At 44.2% G+C, this 13,588-nt stretch overlaps 1 protein-coding gene across 1 annotated transcript in view; it reads left to right on the forward strand.

Moving 5' to 3' along the window:
• Positions 1-13,588, forward strand: part of LOC147646881 (uncharacterized) — a 450,805-nt gene that overhangs the window by 384,691 nt on the left and 52,526 nt on the right. The window contains 1 exon segment of the mRNA XM_086872717.1: positions 2,049-2,817. Coding sequence (XP_086728843.1) covers positions 2,049-2,817 — 769 coding nt within the window.

Genomic DNA, 13,588 nt, shown 5'->3' on the forward strand with positions numbered 1-13,588 from the left:
TTTCCGTCCGAGCTGTGGTTGCAGGTCCTCGGGGCGAATGTATACGGCTCGGGAGCACTTGGGGGGAACCTGGGGAGCTGTAACCGGGCTCTTTGGGGCGTGGGGCACGGCAGGAGGTTTGGGCGCGGAACTGTGTTCTGGGATGATGGGAGATGAATTCCCAGCAGTGTCTGGAAGGGGCATCTGTGGGGTCGGGAGAATTCAGGTGTCCAGGGAGGCTTTGGGGGGCTCTGAGGGGGCACTCAGGGATCCTGGAGGGTTTGGGGGAGACTTATGGGACATATGGGGGGTGATCCCGGGGTTCTGGGGAGCGCAGCGCATATTCCCAGTTCCTCACAACCTGATCTCAATTGCTCCCTGCAGCCTGCTACTCACTGCCAGGACGATCCCAGTATGATATCCCAGTATGATGTCAGTACACAGCCAGTGCAATCTCAGCCACTGCCAGGACGATCCCAGTATGATCCCAGTACAAACCAGTCCCTGCTAGTGCTGCCACTCCTGGGATCCCCCAGCCCTCTCTGTGTTCCCCCCTCCCACATCTCCCCAGAGGAGCCCCAAGGGCTGGCAGTCCCCAGCCAGGGTCCCCAGCCACCCCCAGGTTGGATCTGCAGCCCCCAATTTTCCCAGTTTCCCTCTCCTTTTCCCCGGGCTGGGTTCCCCCCGTCCCCAGCGGGTGGGAGCAGCGGAGAGCCCCACGCTGCCCATCCCGACCTGTCCCGGCTCCATCCCCGCTCCTGCCGTGGGCTGTGAGGGGTTCGGGAACGGGGCACTGAGGGTGTCACTGCTCCTGGGGGAGGAGGGGGAGGGATGGAAGAGGAGCAGGAGGAGGAGGAGGAGGGACAAATGAGGATCAGGGAAAGGAGAAGGAACCACAAGGTCAAGCACTCCCTGAATTTATAGTCCCCAACCTGTGCGATCATCACCCACCATCCCACAGGTGACTGGGGAGTGGGAGCTTTGCCCAGATATCCTGGGGGGGTCCCTGGGTTGGGTTTATTTGGGGGGGGGATGTTTGGAGATTGTGGAACTCCAAAGCTGAGTGGAAAATCCTACTTGGGGGGTCCCACCATCCTTAAGTGGGGAGATGGAAACAGGGGGAACTTTTCAGATTCCTGGCACTCTCAGCAGCCCGGGGAGGGCAGGGACCGAGCAGACAGGTGATCTCCAGTACAAGCGTGACTCCCAGCAGCTGGGACAGGGGGGAGCCCTTGAACCCCAAACAGGAGAGACCAGAGATGGGGAACTCCTGGGAGGCATTTTCAGGCTGAATTTTGGTGTTTTCTGGAGGTTTTATGGACCCCAGATGTCCGATGACTTCTAGAGATGAACACGGGCAGAGGGACCTGCAAACTCGATGTCCTCATCCCTTGTATTTCCCCAAACCAGGATTTCCCATTGCCAAACCTTGGCTGGATGGAGAGGAAGGCTGCGAGGAAGAGGAAGATGCCTCGGGACACCCAGGCAGGTGAGGAGGAAGTCAGTGCCCCTTTCTCTCTCTCTCCTGCTCCATCTCCCAGCTCAGCATGGCCCCGGCTGCAGGACAACCCCGCTGCCAAGGCCATCCTGCCGGGGATGCACTGGGGGGATCTCCTTCCCCTTCCCTCTGGCACGGAGGCAAATCCCATCCTCTCCTTGTCCTTCCTCCCCCAGACAAGGAGCTGAGGATGGAGACCAGGGAGGAAAAATCCCTGCAGCAGAACCTTGTGGAAGAGGCTGATTTGGGCAGTTCCACAGTGCAGGAATCCAATGGGGAGGAAAAGCCCCGGAGATCCCGCAGGAGGAGGGGCTCCAAACCCATCCCAGGGTGCTCTGAGGAGGAAAGACCCACCCTGTGCCGGGAAGGCGGCCAGAGATCCAGCCGGGGCTCTGAGCTGGTGGTCCATGAGCAGCTTCACAAAGGGCAGAAGCGCTACAAGTGCTTGGAGTGTGGGAAGAGCTTCAGCCAGAGCAACAGCCTGATCTGCCATCAGATGGATCCACACTGGGGAATGGCCCTACGAGTGTGGGAAATGTGGGAAGGGCTTCAGCTTTAACTCCAAACTCATCATCCACCAGCGCAGCCACACTGGGGAGAGGCCCTACGAGTGTCCCGAGTGTGGGAAGAGTTTTCAGATCAGCTCCAGTCTCCTCGTGCACCAGAGGATTCACACAGAGGAGAGGCCCTTCCGCTGCCCTGACTGTGGGGAGGGCTTCAAGCACAGCTCCACCCTCACCATTCACCGGCGCATCCACACTGGGGAGAGGCCCTTCAAATGTGGGGAATGTGGGAAGAGCTTCAGCCGGAGGTCCCACCTGATCCGCCACCAGAGGACCCACTCCGGGGAATGTCCCTATGAATGTGAGGAATGTGGGAAGAGCTTCAGCCGGAGCTCCCAACTGGCCATCCATCAGATGATCCACACTGGGGAGAGGCCCTACGAGTGTCCAGAATGTGGGAAGAGGTTTCAGACCAGCTTCCAGTTCCTCAGGCACCAGCGGATTCATACGGATGAGAGGCCCTTCCGCTGCCGTGACTGTGGGGAGCGCTTCAAGCAAAACCTCATCACCCACCGGCGCATCCACACTGGGGAGAGGCCTTATAAGTGTGACGAATGTGGGAAGGGGTTCAGCCAGAGCTCCAGCCTCAGTACCCACAAACGCATCCACACCGGGGAGAGGCCCTATGAGTGTCCCCAGTGTGGGAAGAACTTCTCAGACAGCTCTCAATTGACCAGACACAAACGGAGGCACCACTAAGGGAAGCCCTGCGTGTGCTCCAAGTGCAGGAAGAGCTTCGTGCGCTGCTCCAACTCCATCCCCCATCAGTGGACCCATGTTGGGCAGAGCCCTGATGGCCCATGTTCCCTGTAATCTGTGTTGGGAAGACACTGGGCTGGTGGTCGTTTTGGTTTCGTTCTAATTATCTTTAGATTCATCTTCATCCCTTTGGAACAGACTAAATTGGGGTAAAAATCAACAAATTAATGGCATCTACTTAATCAATGGCACCTAAAACCTCACATTTTACTAGTGCTTCAAGAGAAACTGGGAATCAGGCTGCTACTTGAGAGTATTTAGGGGTTGTGGGGTATTTGGAGTTGTCTCCATTTCTTGGCACTCAAAGAGATGAGGGGCTTCAATCTGTCACCTCAAGACCTCTCAGTGCCTCTGAATGCTACTCAGTCTTACCCCAGAATTATTCAATTCCACGCCCCCCTCCAGCTATGATGCCCTTAGTTTTAGCTTTCATATTTTTCATATTCTGCACTGCCTAGGTTTGTAGTTTTGAACTTCATATTAATTGTTAGTGTCAGAAAAAATTAATCCACAAACACCAGAGGTTTATATGCAAAAAGGAGATAGAGGAGTGCTTTCAATTTTTTCAAATAAAGGGAGAGGCCATGGGGCGTTCCCCTGGGATCTCTCTAATTTTTGGAGGGCGCAGCCTCCCTTTTACCCCAATTCCAGGCCGTACGTCCCTTCTCCCTTTCCCCATAGGCTGAGGGATTTGAGAGGTACAGACTTCCTGGTACACATGATACCTGAGACACCATCCCCCCTCTCCCCAGTGCATAATCTTCTTAGTTCTTAGCCCTTGTGGAATTTTATGGTGTTTCCCCAGTGTCTCTTTCATCTTTCAGTTGAATCCATCCCATTGTTTCTGTTATCTCTCAGTGATAGTTTCATTTTATCGGCAGACTCACGGCTTGTTTGTAAAGACAAGTGTCACTCTGATAGTATAAGGTTTTAAAATCTTAGAAAATTTGGGGACTTAGAAAGAAAGTTAGGTTTGGTGAGCCCGGGAAGAGTAGGTCCTGGCAAGTGTTAGACCTTGTACTTGCTAAAGATCATGTCAAACTGCACCTGTGTAACTGGTATATGATGAATGATACAATTGTTAGATGTGATTAGATATAATTATTGTTTAAAGAACATGAGGAACAATGTTAGGGGGTTGAGGGGGATCACAAGAAATCCATGCTTGGGTAAAAACAATGCATACAATAGAACAATGTAAGTTTAATAATTAATATGAAAGTTATATAATGATAGAGTATAAAAGTATGTTCAACTCAAAACCAAGTCAGGTCAGATTTGGGTATGTGTACCCCTGACACCCAGAGCTCTTAATAAAGCACCTTCATTTAATCATTCTGTGATTATGTGTGTTCCTGAACACTAACATTTTGGCGACCCCAGATGGGACCTTGTGAGTGCTGCTGAGCAAACTCACGACCCGATCACGCTCCAGCCGGCACCAAGGAATTCTTGGGGACCCCATCAGCTGCGACCATCTCTGCTGCTCACAATTTCCCCAGGAGAGAAAGGTAAGGTGCTTTACTGTGGGGGTCAGGAAACCATCTGATTCAGAGATCCTGGCTCTCCCTTGGAGGCAAGGCACTTTCTCTCAGAGAGAGAAAAGTATTACTCCCAGAAATCTTTGAGTTAGTTGCCTAGGCGCCGTCTGTCAGACGACTGCAATAGTGTTGCAGATCCAGCATTTGTGGTATATTTTAGTTATAATATGGAGAAACTTAAAGGGATTTTGGGCAGCAACGCTCCCATACCGGATACTTCTCCTTTGGGTGCTTATTAGCACATTGGAAACAAGGTAACACTGGGGAAGAATTACATAAGACTAAGATAATTTCGGCCAGATCTTCCCACAGAAAAAGACCCCAGCAACCCCGTCTCTTCTGCTGGTAGCTATAACCCGCTCTTCTCTCTCTTTACTTTGTTTTCTTTATCTCACCCTCTCTTCCTCTCCTCTCTCGCATAACCCTTGTTGTCACTAAAATAAAGGTACATTATTGTTGTTGTGATTTAAACTGAAATCCCTTGTGTCCGTCTTGCACTCTGAGATCAAACGAACCTCTCATGAGTCCCACTCGCGTTAGCGAATCGTGGCATTTAAACTGGAGTCACAGACAGGATTTCTGACAGACAGAAGGGGCTGCAGGTTTGTTGTGCAGTCTGTATTAGGGGAAGGACGTTTTGCTCCAGTTGCACCCCGCCCGACACTCCCAAAAGAGTGAGTGGTGTCTGGAAAGCAAGGGGGGCAACTTGAATTTCCCGCAAATTGCACACGCCGAGGTGAAAAGCACCCCGCACTCACTTGAGGGCTCTGTCTGCAGAATTTCGCAAAAGATCTCTCAGTGCAAAAGGGCGGGACTGTTTTTGTTGTTGTTGTGTGTATGAATTTTGACAGCTTGGTGTAGCAAAGAGACAACCTGAATTTTAAACTGAAGGAGTGCCTCCCAAGCAGATTTGTTCTTTTTACCCATACAGGGAAGCAAAAAGTTGTGTGTGTGTGTATAATTTAAGTTGATACCTCTCTGTAGTGGTTTTTCCCTCTGTAAAAATGACTGAAAATGTCTGCAGAAGTTAAAGCTGCATTTTACGCATGTTATGCTTTGTTAGCAAAACACAATGCCAGACCTTCTCCAGGAGGGAAAAGTTGATGCTTAATAATTGGTTTAATTTGGCAAATGTGATTGATAGAGTATGTTGGTTTTTTTCACAACATGAAATAGAATTTAAACTGGGCAAAAATAAAACTATACTCTGCTCAGTTTTGGGAGCTTGTCTTACAGCAGCTATAGAAACTCGCTTTAAATGAAGAAGTGAGGAAAGAACTACAATAGACTCCCTCCAAAACCTAGTTAAAATTTTGCAAAAACAATTGGATGAAGAAAGGAGTAAGATCAATGTGTTGTGAGTAGCCCTTCATGATAAAAAATTCAAAAAATGCTGACTTGCTAAAAGAAACAAGAGAGGGAAAGCCCTCTTATTAATCAAATTTACCCTCAAAAGGAGATAACTTGGATAAAATTGTGGGGAACACTGGTGTCTTAGTTTGAAACCTTTAATTAAAACAGAATATAAGTATAACAATGATAAGAATCCTGATCTGTATATAATAACAAAATATAAAAAAAAAAGGAAAAAAAAAAAAGAAAAAAAAAAAGAATAAAAAGGATTATGGGTGTCTCCCTCACGAGTCAGAGATAGAATACGTATTCCGAGTGTCTCTCACTGAAGGAGATTGAATGTGATTGAGAGAACGGGAATCCAGTGGGTACTGGGGACATGGAATCTTCTTAACAACAGGAGACAGATATAACCCATGGTCCCTAAATCAGCACGCAGCTTATTGGGCAGAGGGGCTAAACCCCTTGGAAATGGGGGACCCTGTAGCTATAGTTGGTACCCCCAACGAACTACTGGAAAACATTCACAATGTTGCCTGCTTGAAAATGATACACAAAAGAAAATTAATTGCTGGTTATGAATTACCAATGTTGTTACCTGTGAAAACTGAAATTATTACCTCTTTAATTCAAGGCCTTCCAGAATCACTTAAGCCTACAGCAATTTTTCTCATAAAAAACCCCCAAAACCATAGCAGCTATAACCCCTGTTGATAGACTAGATAGATTTCTTGGAAACCCGACTGATTGACCTGGTTCCACTGATCCTGGGTTTACTCCCTTCACCACCCCCTCTCAGCCGACAGGTTCACAACTGCGTTCTCCTGCTAGGAACCATAAAATTTGGACATGGAGCAAAGTTGCAAAAGAGTTAATTAATTACAGTAGAAATTATGGACCTGTAAAAATCCCAGAAGAAAAATCAGAGAAAGCAAAGGGTGTTAGTTACATTAGTTCTCTTAATGAAAACCCAGAAAAGAGAAAACAAATCTCTAACCACCAGTACTGGTGGTCACTAAGGATAAAGAAGAGGGTCCCCAGAAACATAATGGATGACTTATCACTTAAAAGTTGAGTAAAGTAGTTTCTAATTAACACTGTCCCAAGTTCATTGTATCGAATGCCCCATTGTATAACCCAGCACACCTCCACAGGCTCTGGGCTGTGAGCCAAAGCAGTCTCCTTCTCAGCTTCTGGGAGTGGATCCCAAACAGCCTCAGAATCAGGGAAACTGGTAATTCTGCCTCTCATGGGTGAGCAGAGAGGTGGAAGTTAGTTGTATTTAAAATGCTCGCTAGAAATAACAAAACTGGAGACATACTGATTTTAGCAATGGTGGGTCCCAAACGTGCGCCTATTACTTCTGTAGTTAACACTAGAGCCCAAATTTCTGTGTTGACCAATACAGACTAGTACAGGATTTGAGAGCAATAAATAGAATAACTAAAGATATTTACCCAGTGGTAGCTAATCCTTGCACATTGTTAACATCCATAAAAGAGAAATATAAATGGATTACTGTAATTGATTTAAAAGATGCCTTTTTCTGCATACCCCTTGACAAATATATATGATAAAAATATATGAGATAAATATATGAGACAAATATATGAGATAACACACTCAATGTATCTCAATTTTTCTGCATACCCTTGACAAAGAAAGTAGGAAACTACTTGCCTTTGAGTGGGAAAATCCAGAAAATGGAAGAAAAACTCAGCTCACCTGGACACACCTCCCACAAGGATACAAGAACAGTCCAACCCTATTTGGAAGCCAGCTATTTAAGGAGCTGGAGATTTGGACTGAGAATGAGCAAGTACTGAGAGAACAATACCTGCTGTTACAGTATGTTGATGATACACTGACAACTACAGAAGAGAAAACAACCTGCATAAAGGTAACAATTGAAATTTTAAATCAGCTGGGAATGGTAGGATATAAGGTGTCTAAAGAGAAGGCACAAATTGCCCGGCAAACTGTGATTTACCTGAGATGTGAAATCTCACACGGGCAACATAAGCTGGATATTGATCATATTCAAGCTATTTGTGCTATTCCAGAACCCCAGAACCTTCATGAGCTGCGAGTTTTCCTTGGGATGACAGGGTGGTGCCATCTATGGGTCATGGACTATGGACTAATTGAAAACCCCTGTATGAAGCCCAGAAGACGCAGCCATTTACCTGGGGCAAACCACAGAAGGAGGCCTTCCTCAAACTGAAGGAGGCATTGACAACGGCTCCGGCATTAGGATTGCCTGATTTGTCCAAAGATTTTCACCTGTTTGTGCATGAAAGATCACACCTAGCACTGGGAGTGCTGACCCAGCCTTTGGGAAGCTGGAAAAGGCCGGTAGGCTGCTTTTCCAAACAGCTTGACAATGAGAGTGCCAGATGGCCTTCGTGCCTGTGGGCAGTCGCAGCCACTGTGATGCTGAAACAAGAGGTTAGGAAACTCACAATGGGTAGAGACATAGATGTCTACGTGCCACACATGGTGACCACTGTTGTAGAACAAAAGGGGGGTCATTGGCTATATCCAAGCAGGATGATGAAATTCCAGGTAATCCTGACTGAGCAGGATGATGTCACACTAAAGACAACTAACCTCTTGAATCCAGCTTTGTTCCCACGTACCACAACTGAAGAAGGCCCATTAAAGCACGACTGTGTAGAAGTAATAGAGTACACCTATTTGGCAAGAGAAGACCTGAAAGACATCCCACTAGAGCAACCAGAATGAGAGCTATTCACAAATGGAAGCAGCTTGGTGGAGAACGGGACCAGATACGCTGGATATGCGGTAACAACAGTCAGTACAATAGTGGAGGCAAAAGCAAATACCAAATACAAATCACCAAATTCATCTGCCCAGAGGGCAGAACTGGTTGCCTTAAGCAGAGCACTAGAATTGAGTAAAGGGAAAAGGGTAAAGATATGGACTGACTCAAAGTATGCTTTTGGAGTAGTACATGTACATGGAGCACTGTAGAAAGAAAGAAGACTACTGGCTTCTCAAGGTACACACGTTAAACATCAAGATGCAGTCCTGCAATTGATAAAAGCAATACAAAAACCTGAACAAGTATCAATTATACAGTGTAAAGCACACCAATCAAGAAACTCCAAAATTTGTGAGGAAAATCGAAAAGCAGACTGGACAGCTCGACAGATTGCTTGAGAAGTGCAAACAACAATGGCATTGATACCTTTAAAAGTTAATGTATCTCAATGTAATTTGCCTCCAAAACCAAAATATTCAGTAAAAGATGAGAAATTGGGACATTTGCTAAATGCACAAAATAATTCAGAAGAGTGGTATGTAACTGCACAAATAGTGTTAACCCCCTTGATAATGAGAGAAGTTCTACAAATTAAACATAACAAATGCCATTGGGGTGCAGAAACATTGGTGAAATTGCTAAAACAAAAATTAATCTTGGTATGGATGCTAACAATGGCAAAATCAACTCAGTGGCTAGACACAGGCAGAGCTAGGAAGGATTAAGATAAGAACCCTTTAGTAGAGCGAAATTTGGGTGGGCCCTAGAGTCTTTGCTCGATCCTATAGCAAACTATCAGAATAAAGAAATGTTGTACAAACTTACAGGTCAGGTAGATAAATTAGCAAGAGTGACCTGAGAAAGATTTAAAGAACTAAACATACAATTACAATTTACTACTCCTGAAAGAGCATGGAGTGTGTGGGTTTTTTAAAGGGAAGGATTGATCATTGCTGCATCCACATCCCAAATGTAACTGCAGATGTAGAATATGACATCAATCAGTTGCAACAAATAGAGCATGGAGCACAGGAAGAGCAAAAGGATTTGACTACAATTGGTTAGGCAGAATCTTCAAAGGGTTAGGGTGGAATGTGAGGTCGTGGAGTAAATCTATCATTGAGAGTGCCATAGTCTTACTAATTGTATTCTTAGCAATTTGGTTAGTTTGCAGCATCTTCAAGGTAGAAATACAGAAGAAAATGTCCTGGAACCAGAAAATAATAAAGGCACTGATGTGAGATCCACCATCTTCTGGTTCTCCAGTTCCTGACAGCATCCAGGACAGCTCACCTGGATGAGGTTTACATCAATCAAGGATTCAAAGAACATCAAGTATAAACTCAGAAACAAGGAACTGTATCAAGTGAAAACATTTGCACTTATAGTGAAGTGAAAATGCTTTCATTTAGATATGTAATATCAAATATATAATACAAATATGTTATGATAGTAAAAGGTCTCAAAATCTTAGAAAATCCAGGGACTTAGAAAGTTAGGTTTGCCAAGCCTGGGAAAAGTTGGCCCTGGGAAATGTTAGGCCTTGTACTTGCTAAAAATCAGGTCAAAACTGCACCTGTGTAATCAGTAGATGATCATGATACAATTGTTAGATGTGATTAGCTGTAATTATTGTTTAAAGAACATGAGGAACAATGTTAGGGGGCTGGGGTGGATCAGGAGCAATCCATGCTTGGGTAAAAACAATGCATACAATAGAGCAATGTAAGTTTAATAATTAATATAGAAGTTATATAATAACAGAGTATAAAACATGTTCAACTCAAAACCAAGATGGGTCAGATTTGGGTATGTGAACCCCTGACACCCAGATCTCTTAATAAAGCCCCTGCATATAATCATTTGTGATTATGTGTGTTCCTGAACGCTAACAATTTCATCAGATTTTACTGGAATTTTGTGGGATTTTTCTGGAATTTTGTGGGATTTTTCTTGAGTTTTGCGGGATTTTTCTTGAATTTTGTGGGGTTTTGAGAAGATTTAGGGACTTGTGGGATTTTTCTTGAATTTTGTGGGATTTTTCTTGGATTTTTCTGGCTATTGAAGAGATTTTGTGGGATGCTTCTGGAATTTTGTGGGATTCTCATGGAATTTTGTGGGATATTGAGGAGACTTGAAAACTTTTGAGGGATTTTTTTTAGATTTTGTGGAAATTTGTGGAGATATTGTGGAATATTTCTGGAATTTGGTAGCATTTTGAGAAGATTTAGGGAATTTTGTGGGATTTTTTTTCAATTTTGTGGGATTTTTGTGGAAGTATGTGAGACTTTGAACAAATGAAAATAATTTTGTGGGATGTTTCTTGAATTTTGTGGGATTTTTGTGAATGTTCTAGAATTGCCTAAAATTTTGTAGGATTTTTTAAAATTATTTTTGTGGAATTTTTCGGAAATTTTGTGGGACTTTTCTGGAATTTTGAAGGATTGTTCTTGAATTTTATGGGATATTCAGGCAATTTTGTGGGATTTTTCTGGAATTTTGTGGGATGTTTCTGGAATTTGGTAGGGTTTTGAGGAGATTTAGGGAATTTTTTGTGATTTTTCTGCAATTTACCAGGATATTGATGAGATTTTGTGGGATTTCTCTGGAATTACATGGGATTTTTCAGGAATTTGGAAGTATTTTGAGGAGATTTAAGGAATTTCGTGGGATTTTTTTGAATATTAGTGGGATATTGAGATTTTTTGGGATGTTTCTGGAATTTTATGGGATTTTTCTTGAATTTTGTGAGGTTTTCCAAGGATTTTGTGAGATTTTTCTGGAATATTGTCAAAATTGGCAGAGATATTGTGGGATTTTTCTGGAATTTTTTTTGATTTTCCAGGAGTTTTGTTGGAAGTGGAGGAGATTTTGTGGGATGTTTCTGGAATTTGGTGGGATTTTTCTGAAATTTTGTGGGATTTTCCTTGAATGATGTGGGATTTTTTTCTAGATTTTCTTGGAACTTGTGCAGATTTTGTGGGATGTTTTGTTATTTGGTGGGGTTTTGAGAAGATGTAGGGAATTTTGCGGGATTTTTCAGGAATTTGTGGGATTTTTCTTAAATTTTGTGGGATGTTTCTGGAATTTTGTAGGATTTTGAGGAGACTTGAAGAATTTTGAGGGATTTTTCTTAGAATTTGTGGAAATTTGTAAAGATCTTGTGGGATGTTTCTGGAATTTTGTGGATTTTTCTTCAATCTTGTGGGATTTTTCTGTAATCTTGTGAAATTTTTCAGGATTTTTTCAGAAATTTGTGGAGATTTAGTGAAATGTTTCTGGAATTTGGTAGGGTTTTCAGAAGATTTATGGAATTTTGTGGAATTTTTATTGAATTTGGTAGGATTTTTCTGGAATTGTGTGGGATTTTGAGGAAATGTTTTGGAATTTTGTGGGATGTACCTGGATTTTTTGTGGGATGTTTGTGGAATCTTCTCAGCTTTTTCTGGAATTTTGTAGGAAATTGGAGAAAATTTTGTGGGATGTTTCTGGAATTTGGTAGCGTTTTGAGAAGATTTAGGGAATTATGTGGGATTTTTCAGGAATTTAGTGGGATATTTCTGGAATTTTGTGGGATTTTTCTTGAATTTTGTGGGACATTTCTTGAATTTTGTGGAATTTTTTTGGCATGTTGTGGAATGTTTTGGCATTTTGTGGGATTTTAGGGAGACTTGAAGAATTTTGAGAGATTTTTCTTAGATTTTCTGGAAATTGGAGGAGATTTTGTGGGATGTTTCTGGTATTTGGTGGGGTTTTTGTTGGAATGTCTAGGAAATTGTAGGAGATTTTGTGGGATGTTTCTGGAATTTGCTGGGGTTTTTGTGGCATTTTGTGGCATTTTGAGGAGACTTGAAGAATTTTGAGGGATTTTTCTGAGATTTTGTGGAAATTTGTAAAGAATTTTGTGGGATGTTTCTGGAATTTCATAGCGTTTTGAAAAGATTTAGGGTATTTTGTGGGATTTTTCTTCAATCTTGTGGTATTTTTCTGCAATTGTGTGGAAATTGGAGGAGATTTTGTGGGATGTTTTTGGAATTTGGTAGGGTTTTGAGAAGATTTAAGGAATCTTGTGGCATTTTTGTGGAGTTTTGTTGGCCTTTTGTCCTTCTTTAAGGCCAATTTAGGAGGAAAACTCCAAGTGGGGGTTTCCCCAGGGAAATGACCCCTCCCCCCCCAACTGTTCCGGGAAAGGAAAAAAATTTCCTTGGAGAGAAGTGGGAAAAGCTGTTTATTTAACAGAAATTTGTTGCCGCCTGTTCATTTTGTTCTGATTATTAATTTAAATGGTTTGCTCCTGATGTTATTCCCCCCATGGGTTGTAATGGTTTTACCCGCTTGTCAGTTTTGTAAACCCCTCCCCTTTTTCCTGAACCTTCCTTGTCCATCACCCTGTTCCTGCCCCTGATCCCCATCAATCTATGTAAACCCCACCTCTTGTTCTAGCTCCTTCCCTGTCATTCATCCCTCACTCGAAGCCCCATTGGCATTGTGATTGCCGCCCCTCCCACATGTGATTCCTATTGGTCCCCAACATTGTAAGCCCTCCCCCCAACTCCTCCCCTGAGATGCCCTGATTGGTTCCTGTGTTTGTACCCTCCCCACCTTAAATTGAGGCGCACAGCGGTGCTGCTTGCCCAGAGCCTTGGGGTTCCTGTGCACCTTTCCAGCCCTTGTCCCGTCACTGTTCCCTTTCCCTTAATAAATCCTTCTTCCTGGAAAGCTGCTTAGACTCTGGGTCTCCTCCATCTCTTCGCCGAAGCCCACGACGCCGTGATCCGCAGAGCCTATAGTGGCACCAGGGCTTTGAAGGTTCGGTCTGGGGAAAACAGCTCCCAGACCGTTCCCCACTCCTGACGCTGCAAGCGGCCAGTGAGCAGAGCTAGCCTAAAGCGTTACGGGCCACAGCGGGCAGCGTCAGAAATTGAATAATATTAAATAAGAAAACCTCTTGCTGTTGAATGGGATGGCAAATCTAGGAAGAAAATCCTTTTCATGTGGTGTAGCTCGGCTCGCTCAGGTTCTTATCAGTCCTTTCGGCGCTGGAAAGTGCCGAGGCCCAGGCCCCGGTGGGCCACAGGCGTGAGCTCCCGGGGTTTGGCTGCGTGTTCGG

This window comes from Cyanistes caeruleus, unplaced genomic scaffold (genome assembly GCF_971803275.1).
Source record: "Cyanistes caeruleus unplaced genomic scaffold, bCyaCae1.hap1.1 HAP1_SCAFFOLD_76, whole genome shotgun sequence".
Classification (NCBI taxonomy): Eukaryota; Metazoa; Chordata; class Aves; order Passeriformes; family Paridae; genus Cyanistes; species Cyanistes caeruleus.